This window comes from Fopius arisanus, unplaced genomic scaffold (assembly GCF_000806365.1).
Source record: "Fopius arisanus strain USDA-PBARC FA_bdor unplaced genomic scaffold, ASM80636v1 scaffold00015, whole genome shotgun sequence".
NCBI classification, from domain to species: domain Eukaryota; kingdom Metazoa; phylum Arthropoda; class Insecta; order Hymenoptera; family Braconidae; genus Fopius; species Fopius arisanus.
In genome coordinates, this window is record NW_011887754.1 from 1,319,801 (window position 1) to 1,345,024 (window position 25,224).

The 25,224-nt window shown below is 38.6% G+C and overlaps 1 protein-coding gene across 3 annotated transcripts in view; it reads right to left on the bottom strand.

The window, feature by feature from the left end:
* The window catches only part of LOC105263569 (dopamine receptor 2), a 69,554-nt gene that overhangs the window by 12,379 nt on the left and 31,951 nt on the right, over nucleotides 1-25,224 (bottom strand). For 2 of the 3 annotated variants that reach the window (XM_011299846.1, XM_011299845.1), the window contains exons 3-4: nucleotides 2,711-2,795; nucleotides 862-900 (exon numbers count right to left, since the gene is read on the bottom strand). In XM_011299846.1, the coding sequence (XP_011298148.1) occupies nucleotides 862-900; nucleotides 2,711-2,795 (124 nt within the window). The remainder of the gene's footprint in view (nucleotides 1-861; nucleotides 901-2,710; nucleotides 2,796-25,224) is intronic. The other variant, XM_011299847.1, reaches the window with a different exon arrangement.

The window sequence follows — 25,224 nt, forward strand, 5'->3', positions numbered from 1 at the left end:
CTGCTTCAGGGCTAAAGTAAGAGGGTACAAAAAAAAGTGCACAGGGTACATTCAAGTACTCAATGAGTACAATCCAAACCAACAAAAAAAAGTTACATTTTTCAAACTTCGATGCCAACTTCACATAGCTCACCAGTCGATGGAGTTGTATGAATTTTTTAATATGACACATGGAAATGGTTTTTATGGGAGAGGTGACACTGCGAAAAATTGATATGAATATAGAGAAAATAGTAGGGTTGAGCGTGATAGGATTAACGATTCTGGGAGTCATTGATGGTATAACGGAGCTCACCCAGTGGTTTTATCGATCTGCGGTCGGACGGGAATTACCATGGAACGAGCGGTAGTTGCTGTGTGCATTTGTATAAAGGCGGATACACTAAGATGTTTATCGTAGGATTAACAGCGAGGGGGAGTGGTTCAGAGGGGTTGAAAGTAGGAGACAATAATGGTTAGAGTTTATTGTAAAAGAGGCGATGGGTGTTGTTGGAGTAGATAAACACTGATCAATTTGGACGCTTTATTCTCCCTCACGAATTCATTGAGAATTCTCACTCTTCATAAGTCAAAGAGGATGAGTAATCCTCTTTTTTTCCATCCCCTCCCTTTCTTTTTTCGGAATATAGTTTTCAGTTTATCCGTACTGTTTACTTGGATTCAAGTCTCAAAAGTTTTTATGTACTTGGAGATTACTGGGGATATCCTATGTAATCAGGGCTGAAGTTTATCGGCTATTACTTGAGTAATGATAATGAAGGATTCATGCTGGATATATCCTGGCAAACTTTTTATGCTATCGGTATTGTTTTATGGACTACAAGGGCCTATGTCTCATTGGGTTAATTCAATTAATCATACCAAAAGTTTTTTCGACTGCTTGCGTCGGATTTTTTTCATCTGCAAATAAAATAGTTTTATTCATTTTTTTTTTTCATTAACTCTTTGAAATAATTATCAACGACGGGCTGTTTTATCGAGACGAGGATATTGTGCTGTCATTTTTTTTGTAGAGCGGTTTGAGTTTCTTTCCTTTTTTTTTCCTTTTTTTTGCCGAGTTTTTACTCTGTGTTATCTAATCCTAGTGCCACCTAATTTTATTTTCGCTCTTGTGCGATGGGAGCACCGAGAAATAATGGGATGGCGGGGAAAATGATAATAAAACGAGAATCGCAGGATCGTTACAATATTTTCTGACTAGACTCGGTTGGCCCCCGTGAAATTTCATGGAATCTCTGAATCACCGGGTCCGAGAGAGAAAATGAAAAAAAAAAATCACTCGGTAAGATTTCACTAGCTGCAGAAGCACCACGTAATCACGGCAATTATTTTCTTGATTTTTTTTTTCTTCCTCCTCTTCCACCTTTTTATTTTTCTGTTACAGGCGCGTTCAACTTTTTCACCAGGTGAAGAAGTTGGAGTTGAAAAATAAAATACAAAATAAGACGAAAAAAGTGGGAATTAACGAGTGAAAGAGCAAGTGGGCAAAGTCACTACCAAGTACCGCTTTCAGATTGTCCCCCGTGTAAATCCGGTCATTATTTCTCCGGGCTTTTTTACACGGCCATTACTCTATTACCCGTAACGTCATTGAATTAAATGAAATTGTGTGTACTAGAAAAAAAAGGGATTAAAAAATTGAATCAAAGAGGACCAGGTGATTCCATCCACCTCGACCGACAAAAATAAATAAAAATCAATCGATATAAATCAAGAACGCGAGTCGATATCTTATCCGAACCCGGGGGTAGTTGAATTAATGAATGACAAAAAAATATCAATAAAATAATTCCACGCCAATAAAAGAAAATTGTCGAATAGATTAACCATGACGAATCGAGCATGATGCCTTCAAATGGCAAGCACTGCCCATGGGAATATCAACTCCATAGGGTGCCAATCCTAACCGGAAATCATACCCCATTTTCCTATCACCGAGAACGATCAAATAAATTTTCCGGAAAAGAAAGGAGCAAAAAAAAAATCAAAGCGGACATCATTCCATAAATATTCGAGTAGAAATTTAGCCATTGTCTATCCTTTAACGCTGTGTCGGATGATGAGGGCAGTCTCGTCAAATTTCGTCCGGGAAAACACGATATGCTTTTCCGGGTTGTACGGTATACCCCTCGGAGCCCTCAGAAATCGACCAATTTGCTCAGATGCGCTCTCATGCTTGATAACATTATCGTTGCCCATTCTCTCACCTCTCCCTCTCTCTCTCACTCACTCTCCTCATTCTTCGGTAACATACACACTCATCCCCCTCAACTTGGGCCAAACAATCTTCCCTGGGATTCAACCACCTTCCTCCTCAAACAACCTAATCTGCTAGCTAGCCCACCTATCTCCAATCTCGACTTTGTTACAACGAGAATTAAGGGATTAAATTAGTCGATGGTTTCAGCTGTCTGATTATCTGGCACTAGGTTAACCTCGTCCACTGATTTTCTCATGGTTTATCTTTATTCGTATTTAATGGAATAATTAAATCTCGGAAAATATCGCTCAGTCATTGATAACGGATTCTACTACATGAGAAAAATCATTACGATGTTGAAAATTTCTACCGAATATTTATTTATTTAAAAAATCAGGATCCATTTAACTGTCAAGTTTTCGCTGTGCGACGAATAATTGATTGGAGTAAACGTTAATTTCACGCGAGTTAGTAATTATAATGGATTATTGAAATAATTTGATGGCTCACCTGACTGGGTTTGCATCTAAATGCCGGCTGATACTTTCTCCTCATTTTCCTTGGACAACAGGCACACAGTATCCTGACAAAAGCCCTGGAATCACAAAACGGAAATTAATTAGGGGAAGAGCTTATTAGAGTACTTAAAACTTGGGATCTCTTGTAATACCCTCTAAACTTGGTATTCATGTCGTCGTTGATTTAATTGGAAATGAACGACGGCAAGATGGTTGAAAAATATTTTTACATTGTTAAAAGCAGTCGTTAACCGAAAGGACTGGGCTAATTGAGTAAATCGCCCTGTCCGGTTTATCGCTTTTAGAGAATACCAGTGGCAATAGAGATCTTGAACGATCGTCATGATCAGCTGACAATGGAAACCATAAAGGGTCCTCCACCATTAACTTCTGAGGTCTGTTTCTGGTTCTGATATTAAACTCTCTGCAGTTGAGTTGGATAGGCCCAGGATATTAAAGTCATGTTCGCATGACTAAAATGCACGTACAAATATAAGGAGTACCCTAGTTGACTTTCACCTCCTATCCTCCTCCTCTTCAACTACAGTATTTATATTTGCATAGCAGCCATGATAAAGTTAATACGACACGCGATATTCGTCGCATTTCAAGCGCATAATAATGGAGGAGCGCCCGATATAAATTCCATTGAAAAATTCACGGTAGAGATAATATTTTCGAGAAAAAAAAAAAGTGGCAATTTGATGTTTCCAATTAAGCGACAACAATGTGATAATTTCTCATGATATTGATTTAAAGAATTATATTGCCAAGAAAATTGGGTTAAAAGCCGTCATTCGGTTGAAAGCATTGGTGATTGTTTCCGTCATCCATCACTGAAATCATTTTCAGAGAAACCATGGGTGAACAAACAATGTCCTGTAGTACTGATTCAACAATTCGATAACAGCGAATTTCCACCGTATTACGATGTAAAATGCTTTTATCCGCTAACGCACATCACAGCAAATGATTTAAACGGGGATAACGAAAAGACTCAGTGGAAAATTATTGGGTTGACATGGACTCGGTTTGAAGTTTATCTTGGCATCATTTTATTTTTTCACACGCGCTGGTTCGTCATTTCGTGCATCTCATTTATGATTGTTGATAGTTTTTTCCGGTAGCCTTCAATTGTCACGATATGATGCTCGTGACGGTAACTTGGCTTCGATGACTTGATCATATTTCCGGTTTTTCGGTCATGGTAGTCGACAGCTTGACGTAGAATCCAACAAAAGCCCCCGGTGGAGGTCAGTAAAGAATCATGAACAGACGATTAGATTTCATTTTGGTGACGATATTGTTGTGGCGATGTGGTAATTCAATCGTAGTGCCAGAAGGAGAGAATCTTAGAATAGAGGATCCCAGTAATCGTGATCTAATCAATCCCGCCACGGATGAAGCGAGAAGCCAATTAGCTGAACTATCGGAGACAGTGCCCTGCTTGATGAAATTCGTTGAATCGTTCATGAATCAACTGCCATCAAGAATCTCCGTACTTTTAATGGAAACAGACGATCCAGACTTCTCCAGTGTTTATCTATCGAATCTCCAAGAAGTTCGTTCAACTTACATATTGAATGGTGACTTGGACTCGGAGTCCAATCAGAATACCTCTCTGGATGCACTTCTCATACTGAAGAGTTACGAAACCTTGGAAAATTCAACGTCCAGGTTGATTGATCTTTGTGGTAGGGACTGCAGATACGGTGTGGTTGTGACAAACATATACCCTGATGAGGCAAGTTTCATGGAGGAGGCGGTGAATTACGTGAAACTACTGTGGGATAAGCGAGTTGCTAATGTTGTGATATTGGCACCTGTTGGAAATACACTTCTTGCTGCCCAAAGCCAGGGGTTTATCGCTAAAAAGCTGACCGAACCATCAGATCCCATTCTTATTGGAAAGTGTCGTCAAGATCACTGGATCAACACAACGGAAATATTTCCTCTCTTGAAGATGAACAACAGCATCATTCATTTTGCAATAATTGAGCATGAACCGTATATTAATTTTAGGAATGATCGCGGTCGTATCAGAGTTAGAGGTATTGAGTCCAATATTATTTACATCTTGAGAAATGCTCTTCATTTTCGAGCCTTGGGTACGCCTTTGGAATGGGCGGAGGGAACGACTGTTGAGGAGGAAGTCATCGAGGAATTTGAGAGTGATAGAAAGATAGACTTTGTCGTCGGTGGATTGCTACGGACAAATGTCAAGGATGTGGATTTTGCTTTGCCTTACGATGTGACCCAAGTTGTTTGGCTAGTTCCCTCTCATTCAAATCTCTCGCTTCTCGGTCTTATCTCACCTTTCACCCTCGAAATATGGTTTTTGACAATTGCATCAATTATATTCGGCGGTATGATCAAATTCCTTCTATTCGACAAGATGTCATTTCTGGAGATTCACGCGTTGGTGATGGGTATTGCTTGGCACAAGCAACCAAAGAGCCTCTCATACAGAATTAAATTTATGTCTTGGGTTCTCTTTGGATATATATTGACACAAGTATACTTGGCTTCACTCGCTGGACAATTGTTGGCACACAGAGATCTCCAGATAAATACCATGCAGGAACTTGTTGACTCTGGCTTTATGTTCGGTGGTACAGCCAATCACAAGCAGTTCTTTGCGCACGATGATGCTGATGACAATAATGAGGTCACTGCTGTGGAAGCAATCTACAGACAATTTATTGTCTTCAGTTATGATGATTACATGAAGAAATTGGAACAGCTGATGCAGGGAGATAATACATCTCTAGCGCTCGTTGCTGTTCTCAATATATCATCGAGTAGTACAAGCATGCATCATGATACTTATCACATTGTGAAGGAGACACTTGCTACGACACCCCTTGCATTTCCCACGTGGAGGGGATTACCTTATTTGACGCAAATTGATTTGAAACTGGAGGCACTTATTCAGGGTGGAATCATCTCATTCATCGCTCGGAATGAAACGTCCATTCAAAACATTCACGATCGAACGGTGGAGAACAGTGATAGTAATTTGAAACTTGTTGATATAGCTCCGAGTTTTTTATTGCTGGCGATGGGGCACGTTGGTGGGGTGATTTGTTTGTTTGGAGAGTTTGCCGTTCACTGGTGGCTGAATCGAAAGCAAAAGAATGTATCCAAGAGGAAGAAGGTGACTCGAGGGAGGCTCAAGGGAGTCACAAAAAATACTGTTAGATGTGATGAGAAAAACATAATGTCGACTAGAATCAACAGAAACAATGGTGTGAGGTCAAGATTTCTACGACCAAATGTTACAATTCGGTATGACGACAGCATGCTTCCGTGGAAAGCAGCATAAAATCCTCAAGGCAAATAGCATGACATAACTTTCTTGAATAATTCTGTCAATAAAAAGAACTTAACCTATCTCTTAAACTGAGGAATTCCAATCGACGTTTTTCCTCAATAAAATAGACATAAGGGTTTTTCCACCTAGAGATGAAAATAGTACGGACCAACGAAAATCACACGGAGACTAGAAAATTGGGAAGGTAGCATAAAATGGTGGCATTTGACACCTCGGGCAGCATCAGCAGTTTTTCACTCTCGTAAAACGAAATTGTGCTCTCCGAAGGGGGTAGCCAACCTGAAATGCCCAGTGTCTTGGGATCTGCACGAGACAGGGCTAGGTGGGGATTAGCTAGGTGGGGCTTTGCCATGGGATATTGAGGGCTTCTCCAATGGTTAATATCGAAACGAGAGTTAGACCTAGAGAGCATGAAGCCAGAAAGAGTAGAATGCCACAAATTATTCGAGCACATGTAGCTCTGGGTTACCAGCTACCAACATGTACCGAGTATTATCCTCTGGGATTTGTTATGGGGCTTTTGTATGACACTTATGTCTCTGAAAGTCGACACGATAAGAATCTCATGCTCGTGTCAGCAATTTTTAGATTTTTACAGTCTTCCTCTCTCTCTTTCCTTTCTCAAACTACAGCTATCTTTATGCTTTTGACTTTTTAAGAATTCTTCGATTTTAATGCCCTGGTGATTCTAGGTCAGGTATATAGAACCGTTTATTCTTTCGACATACTGGAGCGTGAAAATAGTGTCAAGACTTTTACTCGGATATTGAGATGGGGATAAATATCAAATAGTACGTGAAAAATTTTGTACGTTGGGTTTGTTGAGAAGTAATTTGTAATGAGAGCTTTGCGTAATTATTGAGGGCATGTTGGCAGCTGGATCGTTGGCATTTGGAACGATTGGATGGGTCTGATCAAGGTCATCCGTGGATTCTGCATTGTGGCCAGTGAAAAAATGCCAACAGAGTGGTCGATGTGAGGGGATATAAGGCGATAGGTTGGAGGTCATTGAAAAATAAGGCGCCAACCAGTGGGGAGCAATGAGGGGGTGTCACTGAGACATTTACGAGGTTCGGGTGAGGAAAGTACTGGAGTTTATCTCACATCCCCACCAGGTGGCCACTCCCTACGTACAGATAATACCACATTTTTTTTTTCTTCTTCTTCACGTCCCTCTTATCTCCCTTCTCTTTGCTGGACTTCCCCTTTTTTTTTATCTCTGCTTGTTGGGTTATCTGTGTCAGTGGCTAATCCAACCATCTGTACATTTCTGTTTCGATTTCAGACGTGGGATTGCCATCTTTTCTCGTAGATGGTCATCATCTCCACGTGTGTCGCCCGATTTTTCCGCCATCGCGTCCATCACTGGAGAATCCAACGAGAACATTCTCTCGATTTTTCTTTTTCTTTGGATTTTTGTTTCGTTGGTTCTCTCCCCGAAATTCGGTAGGGCAAGATGATACTCTGGGTTTATCATGAAAAAGTTGATACTGTCGGCATCGATTTTACCTCAGGGTATGGGGGAAAAACCGGTTGGGAAATATGTGGGTAAACCTAACAAGCCGGAACACAAAATTCATTTGCATTTTATTAAGGAACGGATATGGCGATTGGAAAGGGGTACAGGTTGGAATACAAAAAATAAAGTCTGCTACATTGGCGAAATGCCAGGGCATGACTACGTACAAAAAACACCACCGAGTATCTCCAAAAAGCTACACTGCAATTGAAAGATCGATCGCTCAGCACTCTCCCTCATTCCCCAGTTTCCAAGCACTTTATTGTTTATGCTTCCTTCGCCTAACTTTTTAAATTAACTAGATACTCTGATGATACTCTAGGAGATGCATCGCATTCGATTGCTATTGCGCATTGTTGAGAAGTTGAAAATTGACAACAGTTCTCTGTCACGCGAGATTTTTTATTTCCATTTCTGCAATTTCATCGGAAAACGAGGGAAAATATAGCGGGGAAAAGAGGGCTCTTAATAAAATGTACGAAAATAAAAGATTGCTGGATATCTCTCATGAGAGTATAACAAAAAAGAAAAGGATACGAATGGAGATGAAAAATTTTTTATTCTCCCAACAACGTCCAATTTTTCGGACATACAAGAGTGCTCGATGGGTGGGAGCATTAAATGCTCCAGACTCTCCTATTCTCTCTGCTCTCTGGATAATTAATCGCCAGTCCGAAAATTGTGAGAACGGGCGTCGGATAAAAAGCGAAATAGTGAAATAAAAAAGTGGAGAAAAAAGAGAGTGAAAGGAGGACGATGGGGGAGTGGAAAAGGGAAAGGGGTAAATAGAAGAGTAATTCATACCGGCGATTCGGGCATATACCGGATCATAGGATTGTCTGAACGACTTTCTCGTTTGGGGGAAAATTGGAGTACTGAGTTGGAGTTTTACACGGACGAGAGTAAATCGTTGAGGTTGGATGGGGCATTGAGTTGAAAAAGGAAAAGAAAAAAAAAAGATCGAGAAGAGCTAACGGAATGAGACGGTGGGTGGGCAGGTGGGAGGGGAGAAAGGATTTTCCTCGGGGATGATTGCTCCGTGGGTAATAAATCGTCAAACAGGGGTAACAGGGACAGTCTCAACCATTGCCAGAAATGTGAGACTGAGATTTAGGGATATAAAGAGTACGCGAGACAATTTTCTGTTTCTCTTAACTTGAGTGACATTCAACTGATGTGAGTAATTGAACATTGTTGAATAAAGGATTGGGCTTGCGGTACTGTTGGTTTATGACTTGTCATTTGCGTAATGGTTATCATTAATTCCATTGCTCGGCTCCAGGCACTAGTGGGTTATCATTTGGATGACAATGGTCACGCAAAAACATTTTACATTGTGACGGAGTTCTGGTCTCTTCGGGTTTTCGGGGGTAGGTTTTTAGAGTTGAGTTATAGGAGGGACTGCTTATCACTGGATGATAAAGAATTGTATTCATTTTTTTTTGCCTGGTATACATGTATCTGCTCTCATGTTTGATTTTTTGTTGTCCCGAAATCGCTGAGGAATTTGTCAAAACGTATGAAGTAAAAAAAATACGAGGAGGACAGAAGGGGAGGTCGTACTCATTTTTTATTTAATTTCACAAACAAAGGGATATGAAAGATTCAAATGGAATTGCATAGTATGTTGTCTGTTTTTTAAATAATTCTGTTGTCTCGTCGGGTTGGCGGAAAGTTGACAAGTGGATTTTCACGGCAGTGAGTTTATCCGGTGGAAAAGTGGCGTCGTAAAAACTTCAATTTACTGAGTTCTTCAAGGATATTGCGGAGTGGGAATCTATTCCATTAGAGGTTCTTTGGCCCCTCGAGCTCTTTCGGAGGAAAGAAAAGGTGTCCTCTACTCATTGTCAAACTTTGAAGACCGGGTACAGAATGGTACTATGGCATTACTGATAAGCTCGTACTACTTCTTTCCGGCATACGTTACACTGTGCAAAATGCCACCCGTAATTCAAGCTTCAAGCGAGAATGCACAAATATGATGTTCTATCAATCTTGGTTCCTTCGCCTTGACACACGTCGTTTTAAGCGTGAATTATGGGGTTGTGCTTCTTGTTAGTAGCGCGATTATATCCATGAGCGAATTAATTCTAATTGCTCTAGAAATAATTGATTAATAGGAGCGAGATCGTTATTATACTGCGGGGAAAACGGTTTGAGAACACCGCAAACAATAAAAATCCGAATTTAATCTGCATTTTGTCGGCATTTCGCAGAAAATTATCAAATCCTTGTTTGAAATTCAAACATTTGCTTTTTTTAGTTTTTCTTATCGCGCATGAATTTTGCATATATAACATTAAACGATTTAAAAGATTATTATTTTCGATTTAGATTTTAATTCGAACTACTGAATTTGAACGTTTTATGGGAGAAGAATGGCTGAGAAAATAGGTGATAAATTATTTGCAGAGAGAAAGTGTGTCAATGGTATTTGTAGGAATAAATTTGAAAAACATAGCGAATGGAATAAGACATAGAAACAACAAATAACAGAGCTGAAGTTTAACCCCCGAGGCTGACAAACGGGTTTGAGTTTTCCCCCAGGGGTGTGTGGGGGGGTATAAAAGCCCCGCGTCATGCATTAAACATTGAGTACAACGATCCAAAATACTCGGTGTAGAAAAGTTTGCTTGATCAGTAGTGGGATCTATCAATATTCAGCCGTGGGCGACATTCACTCTACCTTTTCATCCAGCCACCCACATCTTTTCACTTCTTGTTGAGAAATATTTCACCCCTCTCGTGATACATACCCCAATTCGGGGAGATTACGTTTAAAGTATCAAGATAAAGTAACATTTCACATGAATTATATATTTATCCTCAAATGGCTGAGTCGTTCTATTAACTCATGACTGAATAATCTTTAAACTCTTTTTACTGCGAGTTGCTGGAAACTTGGAGCGCTCCATTTCAAATCTCATCCTCTTTCTGATGAATTTAGTTCCGAGCGCCTCGAAACCAACACTTGGAAATTTCATTCGTTTAATCCAATAATTAATTTCATGCATTTGTTTGTTGTAACTGTTCATTACTTCGTCCTTTTCTCCTCTCGCTGTTTCTATTTATGAAAATTCTTAAATTGTTTGAAATTATTAATTGCGGTAGTCGGGCACTTTTTCACCGGACTAAATTTCCGGGAATATTTTTCATCGTGAAATTGACTTGAAGATAATTCCACTCAATGAATCATCATTATTATGCAATATATATTGCAATTCAGAGATAATGACAACGTGCGAAAAATAATTGTGAAAATAATTGTCCAGGGTAAAACAAATCGCGGATCGCGGATCGCGCAATCCAGAATTATTTTTGATATGTATACTCTTTTTTTTTCAATTGTAATTTTTTACTCCCAATTTTAAGATGATAATTTCCTCACAGCCTATTTATTACACGATTACCGAGTATTAGGCAACCATTTTTCGCGTGAATTTATCACTGTGCACTTGAAGATTTAATGGAGAAATGAATCCCAATCGTTTATTCGTTTTAACCGTTCATTGCTCCACCCTCTCCCCTCTCTCTATCAGTTGTTATTTATGACAGTTATAAACACGTCCTTGTGAAATCCTCTCACTAGATAGGGAGAGGACAAAATGAGGATTTCTAACGCCTCGTTGGGTCGAATGTAAATTATCATTTTCCCTGGGATTCGGCGTGCGAAGGATAAAAACCACGAGCCCTTGAATTATCATTCTGAAAAAAAAAAGATAACGCTGGGATAAAACTATTATTTTTTTTCTTTCATACAATTATTTTCACACCCCGTAGATAAATGGGGAAACCCTCGCGGAATGGGGATACAATTTTTTTATGATCCTATTGAAGGGAGAAATTTCTCACGACCTGATCGCAATGCAAGTGGACGTCCAATAGCGCAATTGAGTGTCTCGTTTGATATGCAAATCGATGAGAGAGACAAGACGAAAGGGAAGGGGACAAGTAAAGAGGGAAACATTGGAACCAATCGAGAGGAAGAGGTAAATGGGAAAAAAATGACTGCAATTTTTGCGTACGTCTATTCCGGAAATGTAAATTCTTCGATGGTAGGAAACGAGAAGAGTAGGTTAGGGAAGAAATTTATATTCTGAGGAAAGCTCAGAATATTCCTCTCACTTGTTTTACTAGCACATCCCTCACATCACGTCATAAACATTTTTTCAATCGATACATATTTATGTATATATATATATGCCACCGAATTGCATGAAAATGTCACGTAAATGGAGTGAAAAAATAATTAATTTGAATCAAATTCATTTTATTTATATTGTCTCATGTAAATTTCAATAGAACCGAAATTGTTTTTTATTGAATATTTCCTTCAATTATTGGAATTATTATTAGAATTTTTATTTGACGTTTTATCATTGCGAATCGCCGTTTTATGCGATGGTAGGAAAAATTAAATTATATCTCAATTTTTCACTTTCTCCCGCACGTACGCGACTCCAGCGGCGATAACGGATATATAACGAAATTCTAGGTGTCTGGTGAGCGAAAAAAAAAAAATGGGTCGGGAAAATAATTTCCACACCCGGAGATTTGAAAATATCACGAGGAAACAGCGAAATTTATGAAGCCCGAGGTCATACGCAGGTTAGATAAAACGGTGAGGTAATTACTCGCTATTGTCCAGTGAAAAAGGTCAAGATGCAGCAATAGTCGGACATATTGCGGGCGCATAGAGTGGAGATTGCGGGGTTTAATTAACTCGTTAGGTCCCACAAAGCCCTTCCCATAAATTGCCACATTGAGATAGTGACGAAACTGGGATTAAATTCCATCAGCTGGAGTAGCGCGTTTATTTCAATTGAAATTTAAATGATGGATTCAAAAAATTCGAAACAGCATTTTGCACTCGAAATCGGTGAAGACGCATCGAGCTCAATCAAAAAAAAATGAACGATCCGTATTACATCGTAACCGATTTATTATCTGGATACTGCGGGTGTATTCACATGTAGATGATTCTACTCCCATAACAGGATTTCATGGGTGGGCTTTTCATATTGCACATATAACCCAGACGGGAGGTTACGTTCACTCGGTTTCTGAATCATCGAACAGCCATACATGTGGAATTGCCCACCCCCCTTCAGCCCCCTTTCAGCCCCCTCTCAGCCCCCCCTCGAGAGAAACCAATTCCAGAAGTCGTGCTTTTGCTGACGTACCATGTGTAATAATATTGGTGCTGGGACAGGAGATGTGCTATTACAAATATTATTTCTTACTGCAAGGTAGAATATCAAGTTCATGTACAATTCTGCGGTATTACTTGAACTTTTTTTTTTCACCCACAATCTAATGAATTTCGATTATTCAACGCCGTTGAAAAATCAACTTGAATTAAAAAGAGGCTATACTTTCTTTGTCGTGTATTTCGCAACATCCTGTGTACCATGGAAAGTGGAAAGGGAATGAAATTTATTCCTCCAATATTTTTTACACCACTGGACTTGTTTTTTCTCTCGTTCCTAACCATTCCATTGTAAATTATCCGTTTTATCTTTGGCCTTCTCCGAAATTCACCGAATTATCTAACAAATCTCGAGTTTTTCCCATTACTGTTTCGCACTTCTCTTTTTACCGATGTTAATCGAAAGTTGAGGGGTCCATTGCCAATAAATATGCCGTGAATATGATAGGAAGTTCACAAGCAATTCATAAAAATGTAAATTTTATTGACATTTTATTTTTCAAAGTAGCTCCAGGCTATTTTGGAATTGAATATCATTTTCCGGGGAACAATGTGATGTTGCCTGAGTGTACCTGGAAAATGGCATTTTTTCGTATGAAATTCGATCTGTTTTTTGAGGGAGGGGGACCTCTCCTGAGTACCTCGGAATGATTAAATCAGTTGAGGAATGGAGCTGGTGCCAAATGTCATTTGGAAGATCCTTGCAAGTCCTTTCCCTCCCTCCGTGTCCTGCAGATAGACGACTCTGTAGCTTCCGGCGATGTGTATAAATCCACCAAGATAAATTCGAATTGTTCAGAATTATACGACTGACAATCTGATACTCTCTATTCGTTTCCGCAATTTTTTTTCTCTTCGCTATATCCCTCTGCCCTCCTTTCGATCAAGGTCAAAGTCACGCAAACAAGGATTTAAGGAATATCAATAGTTACAACTAGGAAAAACAACTATCAGCACCCAGAAACTTTTCACGAACATTATTTAGGAATTTGTTTGTCCCATTCTCTCGATAAATTTTTAATTGAATGTTTGTCTCATGGGGAGAGGATCAGAGTTCTCATTGGGGGCAATTTGAATGATTTTTTTGGGTTGCTTATAATTTCTTTCATCAAAGAATGTCTGAAGTCGCTTGGATATATTTAGAGACGTAAAACTCTGATCTGGAACGATGAGCATTGTCTCGGGAGTCGGTGGTAATCAAGAGATAAATGAAATTCAGAAGTTAATTCCAGTTAGGTTCATCAAATACTGTTCATGGACAAGTTTTGTGGGAGTGAAGTCACCTTCTGGGGTCTGGGCTGTAATCGTATTGTGAGTCAAGACACGAATGAAGATCGGCATGAGGCTTCCCTGGAGACAATGGTACTCACAGACCACACGAGCAATCCGTATTCGTTAGCATAGACGAGTTTGTGTTCTCATTTCCAGCATCAGGAACACCACTTGCTAACTTTGAACCCGGGCAAATCTTGCTAACTCACTATTGAGTATCTCGCGTCCGCCGGTGATATACCTCAAAATACTTGAGTTCAAAGCAAGTTATAGGTTGCTATTTGCGCCTGTTGGTTTGGTTATAGTCTTGGCCGTATCTCCATCTCGAATAATTAGCCTTGTTTTCTTGGCTTGAAAGTTTATCGCTGGCTTTATCAGAAGTTACCATATCTCAAGCACTCGCTGGGTACAACTTTACGAGTCAACAAAAAATAACTTTGCTCTAATAACTTTTCAACAATTACTTTCTTTTCATTAATTTTGTTATGCGGAATATTACATTTTACATTTAGGAGAGAAATTACTTTTGAGGAACAAGGGTGAAAAGAATTGTAATCGGAATATTTTTTTCAAGTTTTCAAAAAATTTCGGGAAAACTTTTCAGAAATTTTTTTTTTGGAACAAAAAAAATCGGCTTACAAGACAATTGTATTTTTGGGGAATGTTTTGAAAAATTTTTCAAAATCTTTCCCAAAAATAAAATTGTTTTGTTCTCCAATTTTTTTTTGTTTCATAAAAAAAAATTGTGAAAAGTTTTCCCGAAATTTTTTAAAAATTTTGAAAAAATATTCCGAGTACAATTTTTTTTTTACCTCAGAAGAGAATGGATTGGATAAAGAAAATTTTAAAAGATAATCAGACATTTTTTTTTACTTCTTCTGGAATGCTAATTATTTTTCGTTCATCATTATCGAAAATTCGAAAGCGGCAGTTAAATATTTTCCCCAGAGAAAAATGCCGAGGCCCATTGATGGTGGATACAAACAATTTTCCAATTCACTCATTCCAAATCAATAGCTTGTTAATTTATCAGTAATTGATGTCTGGGGATTTCGTTGGAAAATAGTAATTGAATGAACGATTGAATCAAAGTGACAATTGGAAGTTTTGTTGATTTCTAATTCCCGGATGGATGATTAATTGTCATTATCGCGTGGTGGAGGTGTATTCGGTTGCGTGTGTGCTAGAAACAGATGATGTTGATGAGGTCAAATGAGATTAGAGGGTTTAATCAACAGTGACAATGAGGCGGCGGTGCATTTGATGATAAATACATGTTTAGCATAGTCATGGATCTTGAATTTTACCCATCAATCTTTCATAATGATTTCAATAAAAAAACTTGTCACGTTTTTCCTACGCGGGCGTGCATGTTGTCAATTAAAAACCAACAACAATGCCACAGCATGTCGTGAAAACGAGCTACATTCTCTACTAATTTTACAAAACTAGCAGAGACTCTTGGGTGCGCATAGAACCGCAAAATAAATTCCATCCCATTAGAGTTCCACCGAGTTGGCGACGTCACGCGACGGATGTCACTTCTCCTTGAAATTAAATTCGTTGTTCCATCAAAAAAATATTTCGTGTCATCCATCAGCGCTGGATGCAGTGAAAAATCCCTGTAACACCCCTGTAATGTACTCCAACCCATCCAGGGTGTCCTCCAGGAGTTTTGAAGAGCTCATACCCCTGAGCCTGCAATTTCTCAAAGAAAGCTTCGACTCACCAATAACCTATCACCCCCGTCGTCGCACGGGGACAAGTCATTTTTCGTTTCTCCAGTTTACTTACTCCATCCTTTTTTTTATTATTTTTCCACCGAGTCAAGCCGCTTTATCGGCACTTCCTTGACTCCTAGATCATTGCCTCTGGTATCTCCGGCTTTGTTTATGCGGCAACTTTACACTCACCGTCTGTGAGGATATCGCACCACTTCATCACGGTTTTTCCCTTCATTTTTCCATTTTTTTTTCCTCCGGCTTAGTTTTTTTTTTAATCCTTTGGCGGAGAAAGAAGACTCTAGACGGTTTTTCTCAAGCTCTTGTGCGGGCGTTTCTCCCTATCAGTCTTGAGTAGGGGAAACGGGCTATTTTTCTTGTCCAGTGTATCCAACGTACGATCACGTATCACTACTGACGTCCAAGCTGCTGGTAGACCATCAACACAATGTGGGACATCTCCCTCTAATATTTCCGCTTCACCGAATTTAATTTTTTCTTTTTTAACGGGCACCTGGTACAGCGCAATGCATAATTTTTTTCCCTTACAAAAGTCGTAAAATTGGAACTGGGATTCATTTAATTCTGGCTTTCACTCGGGGTGATGTTGAGACCTCGTTTTTATTTTATTTTCCACGTATGTGCATGCTTTCTATTTAACAACAGATGTATGGGACTGAAGTCTCGTATTTATGATGTCCACAAAAATTCTGTCTTCTATGCAAAGTGGCACTGGAATTATTTAAATGGCGGGTATTTTAATCTCTTTGAAATTTTCAAATGGTTGTGGGAATTTTAATTAAGGGGATAGCTTTGGAAGTCCATTCTCGGTAATCAAATAAAAAGTTACTAAAGTTTGCCCTGGCACTCCGGTAAAAAAATATTCTAATTGGAATATTTTTTCTATACTTTCAAAAATTTTTTTCGAAAAATTTTTTTTTATTTTCTAGAAATTTTTGCGAATATAATTTTTTCTTTTAATTATACTGTTGTTTTCTTACTTTTCTGATTTTCCAACATTCTCAAAAAATCCGCCATCTAAATTATTTATAAAATTTCCTATTCCAATTTTTGAAAAAATTTTCAAAACCTGTCCCAAAAATAAAATGGTTTTATTTTCCGTTTTTTTTTCATAAAAAAAATTTCCTAAAAAGTTTTCCAGGAATTTTTTCAAAATTTGGAAAAAATTGAAAAAATCTGAATTTTTCAACAGAAGGGTAGGAATTTATACACTCGAAAATTTCTTGAAATTAGCCATTCAATTGCGTTTCAGATATATTTCTAAATGCTCTCTCCATCATCTATAATTTGCATATTCATTTGATCGGTGTACAGTGAAAAAGTCGTAAAAAAAAAAAACGGGTAAAGAGTAGTGGAAGCTGTCTCAACGGATATTTTTCCGTTGGTGCAATGGAGTCGACAGCTTATGCGAATTCCAAGCCCCTGAGGGCCTCCTGGGGTAGAGTGGTAGAATATAACCACGAGACCATCCCCAGCGATATTCCAACACACCCCCGTGTGACCCCCTCACTTTTCCATCCTTATGACGGTGACAAGTGCAACTATATCCGTCTGACTGTCAGTGAATGCAATGGTATTTTCCTCCTTCAACTGCTGTCAAGCCATCCCTCGTCCATCCACTTGTCTCACATCCCATTTCGTTTCTGTGTACACTCAGCTTGTCATCCAATGTCGGTATACATGTGCATTATCCACCAAATGGCTGATGCACTCAGACCCATCCACCAATGCTAAATCAAGACATTCTTCATCATTTTTTATTCACGATGAAAAGGGCCACAGGGGGTGTGGAATGATGCACATGTCTGCGGTTACTTTCTCATCCTCGGATCGTTCCTCATTTCACGATACCGAAACGCTTTCAGTGGGACAGTCTGCACATGCCGAGAATCTCATTTCCTACTTTTCTCTATCTACTTCGAACGTTCATGACACTCAATATTTGAAAATCCTGGAAAATTCCTTCTTCCAAAATTCAAAATTTCATTAGGGACTGTGGTATAAGCAATTTTCTGAATTGATTAAATCTCATGGACTTGAGTAAAAAAAATTATTCAATCTCAAACGTACCATTAAAATGCGCCCCATGTGAATTTCCCGGCCATTAATGTGGCCATAAATTTCCAAGCTTAAACACCCGCGGCTGAAAGTAATTAGAGCGCTCATAATGCAACTTTAAAACTGTTCAATGAAAAAAAGATGCTCCCTCAACTGCACCTTGTGGCCTTGAATCAGAGTGAATGACGTCATAATCCATGAATAAATTTATCGACAGGGGAAGGCTCGAGCTGTCGTTAAAGCTCGAAATCTAGAGGGTAAAATTAATTCGTCGAGTCCACATACCTCGATTCGCCGTGTGATCGCGTGACCCATTAGCCATACCAAAGTTTACCCCTAAAACTTCAATGAACTTTTGTAGGTGCAATAAGACAGACATTTAGTGCCAATATCCCTACAATCTGGCATCATTCACGCGGCCTTAACTTTACGATTGGCCGAATTAAATCAGCGCATTGAAAGCACTTACGTCTTACTATTTTCAAATATTAAACTCAAGGTTTTCAAAACATTTCCCAAAAATACAATTGCTTTGGTTCCCAATTTTTTTTTATTTAAAAATAAAATTCTGAAAAGTTTTCCAGAAATTTTTTGAAAATTTGAAAAAAATATTCCGATTACAATTTTTTTTTACTGAGGTACTGGAAATAAAAATTAATTTTTTTTCTCCGTTTCATTTTGAAACCCATCATTTGAAAATAGAATATTTCAAATTCTTGACGAAATCGATATCTTAATAATGTGGTAATACGATATTTTTGCACTCAATGTGAGAGACTTTGGGACTTGGACCCCGATTTCACAATTACGTGCAGATCACTTGGACTGCAAGAAAAGTTTGAAAGCTGATGAAAAATTTTGAATAATTCATCATAATGACGCTTCGCCGAGAATTACTCTTAAACTTTCCCTCATTATAAATTCAAGAATTAACCCTCCACTGTGCCACATAAATTGTGACTTCTCACTTTAATCACCGATTCCCGCGGTTCTGGAGGTAAACCACCGCCGAGTGGCCAAATACCGGGGTATTAAAAAAAGAATTAAACAAAATGACTTGAGTCGAAAAAAAAAAAAATGCTGTGTAAAGTTTGTAATGCCCGTTGCATCCACTTCTAGACTCTCGTAACATGGTAATTCGAGAAAAAGGTTGGACAATCTTTGTTCTAGAGAGCCCTGGCCCCACCTCATCTCCACAAAAGAATGTCATGTATAATTTCTACAAGTTTTTATCACTAGTGCATTTGCCTCTTTTACCACCTTGCCAGAACCACAAAAGTTAGTACGACCCAATATGTAAATTAAAATGGCAAATTGTTCTCAAAGAGACAAGGGGTAAAACGAGGGATAGCAAGGGAATTTTCATTCCCCCCTTTCTACCCATCCCCCCCCGCGACATCCGTACTGCCGTGTGCAAATGGGAATCGTTGGTGGAACAAACCACGGAAAATCAACGAGATTAAAGAGGATGAAAATTTATCAGCTGAGGGGTAAAAGCCCTGTGTGCACCACCCTAGGATACGAAACGATTGTCTCTCAACTGCGCCACTCACTCGAAAAGGAAGAATACGATAAAGCTCTGATTTATATGAAAATCCCACAGGGTACAAGGAGACTCGTGAGTCTGTCTCGTCGACTTAAATTACTTCAATCTCTCGTCTTAATTACTTAATCATTCTCATTGGTGCATGACGAATTAAACCCGGTCATTTCGTTTACATTCATAATGGATAGTCCACATCAATTCCAATTCATTGAATGACTCTTTTCATAACTCCAACATAATCTAATGGAGACAAGAAATTTCGTCTATGTACCAACATTTTTATTGTCTCAGGGGTAATGATTATATCTCTTGAAATATAAATTCCTCGCAAGCTCGAATTGAGAGGAGAATGCGAGTTAACCTCAAATTAACGAACAATCGCAATTGTCGGACAGATGCATCAGGATTTCACATGTTGGCGGTGATAAATTCGTCGCGCCCGATTGGTCGAGTGGAAGGTGGCGTTTTGCCACGCCACAAATGAACCGCTACGGGAGTTCCCCGGTTTCGTCCGCATCCTAATCACGCGAAAACGTGCGTCAATGCCTCTGCACTGGTGAATCAGGTGGCGCTATGGTGAACTTCCCCGGGGGAATAATAAAAAATAAAGAGGAAAAAAAAAACGATAAGTTTAAAATAGATAACAGGGTGATGGGTGCACGAGGTGCAGACTATTCGCTGTTATATGGGATCCCCGCTGATCGAAACGATGCGGTGAAGGACACACTGCCCAGGAAATAAACTCGATGGAATGTACACCACGGAAACAGAGACATACCATTTCCATTTACCTTTTTTTTAACATTGGTCGCACGTAAATCACAACTATTCTCGGATTCATCGTTCGACAAATGAATATTTGTGACTGAAAATATTTTTGATCAATCGTTATTTTATGTGGCAAGCTGGAGAATTGGATAAATAATCGGGTGATGATGGATTTGATGAATTGAATTTCTGTCAATTTTTTTTTCAGTCAGGTAAAAAAAATTTATGTTGGACAATGGTTAGTCCCTCGTTCATCTTGACCCAAACGGTTTATTTTCATCCCTCGTGGGTCAGAAATAAACTCACTCCTACTAATACCCCATCAATCGACAGTGGATGCAATAACGAATGATTTCCCGGCGCATTAAACCGTAATGAAAGATGGGGGTAGAAGCGCTCTTGTGGATTTATCAAGGTCACAGTCAGTGTTAGCGTCACCAGCATCCAAACGTGTGACGTCAATATTCGATTTCACCTCGTGCACGTTGAATTTATGTCAGCGATTTTCGTTGTGTCAGTGTCTTTTTACTCTACGTCAATCGTGACTTCACTCTACACGTCATTTAGCGTAAATCGCTTGGAATTTCCAAAACGTATCATATCTCCTATTTTTCCATATTTTTCTTTCGACTCAAATTTAAAATTTCAGTCATTTTCCCCGAAAATTGATGAAACATCAATGAATGGAAATGGAAAAATTTATCATCGAATCCAGATCTTCCTGATTTTTTTGAGAAATTAAAAAAAATTGAACCCGATCTCATTAATTTAAAATGACGAATACAAAATTCGTAAAGTTTTGAAAAAAAAAGTGTCATCATCATAAATATTGAACCGGATAATGTGCTCCACACAAAAGCATAGGGTAACTTCAATATTTGATGAACGCATTGACCCTTAGCTGCCCCTTTACGACTTTATTGTTTGACCAGCAACCCCTCAACGTTATTCTCCCCGTCGCTTTATTATTGTAATCCCCTTATAATATCTGGACTTGACAGGAAGACCTTTGAGGCCTCCCCTCGATACCATTCTCCCCCAGTCAGTGATTTAAAAAATATGCATCCCCCACAAGCTCGCATCATTTACCTCCCCAAATCCACCCCGAGAGGATACACGAATGGTTGTATAGTGATGTGCACGATGCGCAAGTAAATTCGCAGAGTAGTGGGTGTTTTCAGCAAAACGTAAAATGAAAAATACTCGAGTGAAAGAACGATGAAAAGGATATGCATGACGTACTTTGGTGAGTCTTTTTTCGTGAGTTGGAATAACATTTCTGAGGGTAGTATGGGTGGGGTTGTGAGGGGGGTTGGTCGAGGTGGAGAACAAGGGAGTGGAGGAAACCCAGTGCTCGGAATTTATGAGTTAGCCTATATGTGAGGAGAAGCCGTATATATAAGGAGCGAAAGCAGTCCACCATTTTCAAGTTCCGACGCATGCTATCACTTTTGGACAACGAATCTGCAGACATTCGGGCGCCCAATTCCCTCCCTCCATTGATCTCAGGACCTTGGGCAGCTATCGACGCGCCATTTGCTTTTAAAAAAAGTGCTTTTATTTTTCTCTACTTTTTTCATCCCTTTTTTTTTTAAACAAAAACCGCACCTTTTACACATTTTCAAAGGCGTTTTGGGCTCGTTTTCTTCGATGGCTGTTGGAAGCGCTCAACAACTTCAATTTCTTGTTTTATGTCTATTTCATTGTGTGGATAGGTAACACATGGTGACGGCTATTTATTTTTCAAGGGAACATTCCATTTTTATTGACAGTTCGATAGTCATTTTTAGGAGGGGGACGTTGGATTTGATTCCGGTAGAAGACTCGTAAAATTTAAACATTCTCAGTCGTGACAGTATAATTTTTTCACTGAAATTGTCGTTGCTTTTCTGCGGAAAATCGTCGTGGGTTTTTTTTTTCCCCGTAGTTGTATGGTAATGTGAGCTATTTTTTTTTCCCGCGTTGGAACAGTTTAGAAACAGTTTATTGCAAACCTCTTCCTAGAAGACAAGGGTTCTACAACATATTTGAATTTTCGACGGAAACATGAATATTCAGCATCGAATTACCTTGAGTTTTCATTCAATTTAAGAATATAATTACCTGAATTTTTAAAGGGTGGATCATTTTTCGGGAAGTTATTGACGTGAAATTTTTTGTCAGAATTTATTCTGAAAATGCCACATGGAAAATGGAAACTACTGGAGTCAATGTTATGGTTTTTCGAATTAAATTGATCCAGCGTTTAATTTTCTATATGATTTTCAGAATTCAATGCATCATGGGGACTTGGGCATTTGTCAAGTACATGTGACAGACCCAACCTCTCAATTCCTCACCATAAATCACAAATTCCTGAGTAATTCGATATTGAATTTTCCCTTCTAACTCTGAAGATGAATACGTGACGATTAATGAAATTCCCATAAATTTGTGCCATCGAATTTCAACAAAATAGTTCATCTTCTCTACCAATAGTTATCACCAACTATTCATCCCCATAAGTACAAATATTAATACCCAAATAATGCATACAAATGAGAGAAAAATAGTTAGAAAAATGAGTACCTTCCACTGGTGGATGTAATAAATTCAACACCGCCATGAGTCAAAGCGGCGCATTAAAGTAAATTACTGTAGAAAAAAAAAGAGGTGAAAAAGAAAAAGAGGGAATGGCAAGTGAAATGGAAAAAAGGGATTCGCGAAGGGGAGAAACGCGAGATGGTCGAGTGGAGATAGTTTTGGCGTAGATTGTGGAGAGATATGAGAGCATTGGAGTTATCGCAGTGAGACTGGAAAAGATGAAAATGAATTAAGAAAAAAATAAAATAGAAGGAAATAGGTTGGAGGTATGTCGTGAGCAAAGAGAATGGATAGAATGAAAAGTCTAATGAGATAAAACTTTGGCACGGATACCCCGAACTAAACTTTTCTCATATATATTTAACAATGTCACGTCTCCTTGAATCATCAAATGTCGGTTTCAACGAAATTTTATTTACATTTTTTACACTTCAATGAGTTTTTATTCCTTTGATCTCACCGCGAATTTAACCCGCTTGAGATGAGAAAGAAAAATCGGCTCGAGGAATTTTTTTTTCCTTCATTCAAATTAAGAACTCTGTGTTTAATTCAAGGAGATGCTCTTTGCTCTGAAAACTTGGCGAGATTGAAGGCTGCAAGTGGTATCATTCGAGCTAAATTAAAAAGAAAATGACCTATTTTGCCCCCGCCGTTTCCGGGGTAATAGGAAAATAAAGTCCAGCGAGGGGAAAGTTTTTCTTTCGCATCTTGAGAAGTTTCTGTTCCCGCATCTATGTTTGTTTTAATATCGCCATTTCATTTACGTTCTGAATAGAAATACGTTTTTCATAAGTTGAGAACATGCGCAATTTTTCCTGGAGTTATTCAAAATTCCGGATTATCCGCCATCTATTTTTTTGAGCAATCAGAGAAGTCTGATGTTAAGGTCCCCGAGAGTCAATTTGACTCAAGATTTCACAATCGGGCATTAATACAATTAATTAATTTAATTACAAGAATTAATACATTAATTCTTCTGAAAGGACGAATAACCTCGATTAAATATTGATCAGTCTGGCATATTAAGCCACCGATACCAAGAGAATCTTCGAATTACCAGAAGCAATTCTCCCTCAATCATCCAACAACTCGTAACATAAATATCGAGCGTTGCCTGAGTTGGATTATCAGAAGTCTCCGTTTACCGAATTTAGTCCAACGCATTCAGTAATCCTTGGTTCGTATATCCCCCTGGAAATGTACATCGAGAATTACTTTAACGAGCACCAACACGCGTACATCCACACGAAGGTTTATACACCCAAAATGCTTTGTCAATGTTCCTCTGATGTTCACTGAGTGCATACAACTAAGAACATTAGCGAAGGGATTATTATTCAAATTAATAATCAGCAGGTATTAAATTCAAATGTGCGATTTATTATCGAGAATGCTATCGTTGAGAATTGCTCCTTCTATCGTTTAAAGTATTAGCCATGTCTTGGGATTTTATTTCCGGTGTACTCAGACCACGACAAACGACTTCCGGATGGAATGAGCGAGAACTACCGGGATTTCCATTTATCCCGGGAGGAAAACAGGCGATTCCTATTTCAATCATGATATCCACGCGAATTTATCTCTTGTTTTTCTTTTCTTTTCTTATATGAGATCGATAATTTCAAGGATTTTAGGATCAGTTATTAATTGTTATTAATTGTTTGTTATTTATTTAGCGTTGATGGATCAATTATTATAAGGGAGGAAAAAACGTTCAGTGAATATTTCGTGTGATCCCATCAGGAGTGATGCCTGATCCATTTGGTTATCTACATCTCATTCCACCTCTCCAAGTTTTCTTCCTTCTTTTCCGCCTCATAGATCCAAAACTCTCACCAACCGCGGGGAAATTGAAGTGTGATGAAAGATCTGCATTAGACTTTCACAAAGAAAAAGGAGAGTCCCCAGAAATTTCGTATTTCGATTTTCCCTTAAAAGCCTGAGAAAATTCTCAACTTTCTGAAACGAGGTTATATCGGTTTTTCTTCAAAGAATTTTCCGGAGTACCTTGGGATTTTCGAGTGAAACACCGCGTTCATGTTGCCAATGAAATTATTCATGAATGTATTTACCCAAAGAGAAAAGGAGTCAATTTAAACCAATTTTCATTCCCAATAAATTCGCATTAGACTCCATTTGCCGTTGATTTTTTTGAAAGCACCGCCTAAGAATTAATTCCTCCTCAAAAGTCCAGGACAATTTACTAAATTTAAATAAAATCAAATCCTCCATTTATCTTGAATAATAAAAATTATATAAATTACGAGATAAATATTTATTTGATATTTGATGTGAATTGAAAATTTTATATTGCGCTATTTACATAAACTTAATTCGATTGAGGTAAATTAATTTATCAAGGGTAGTTCGGTTTTACCTCATTGCGATGATGTGCGTAAATTATAATGCAAGCTAGGAAGAAAGGGAAATGTCGAAGGAGAAAAGTCGTTAGGATCTACTGTGCATAATAACATC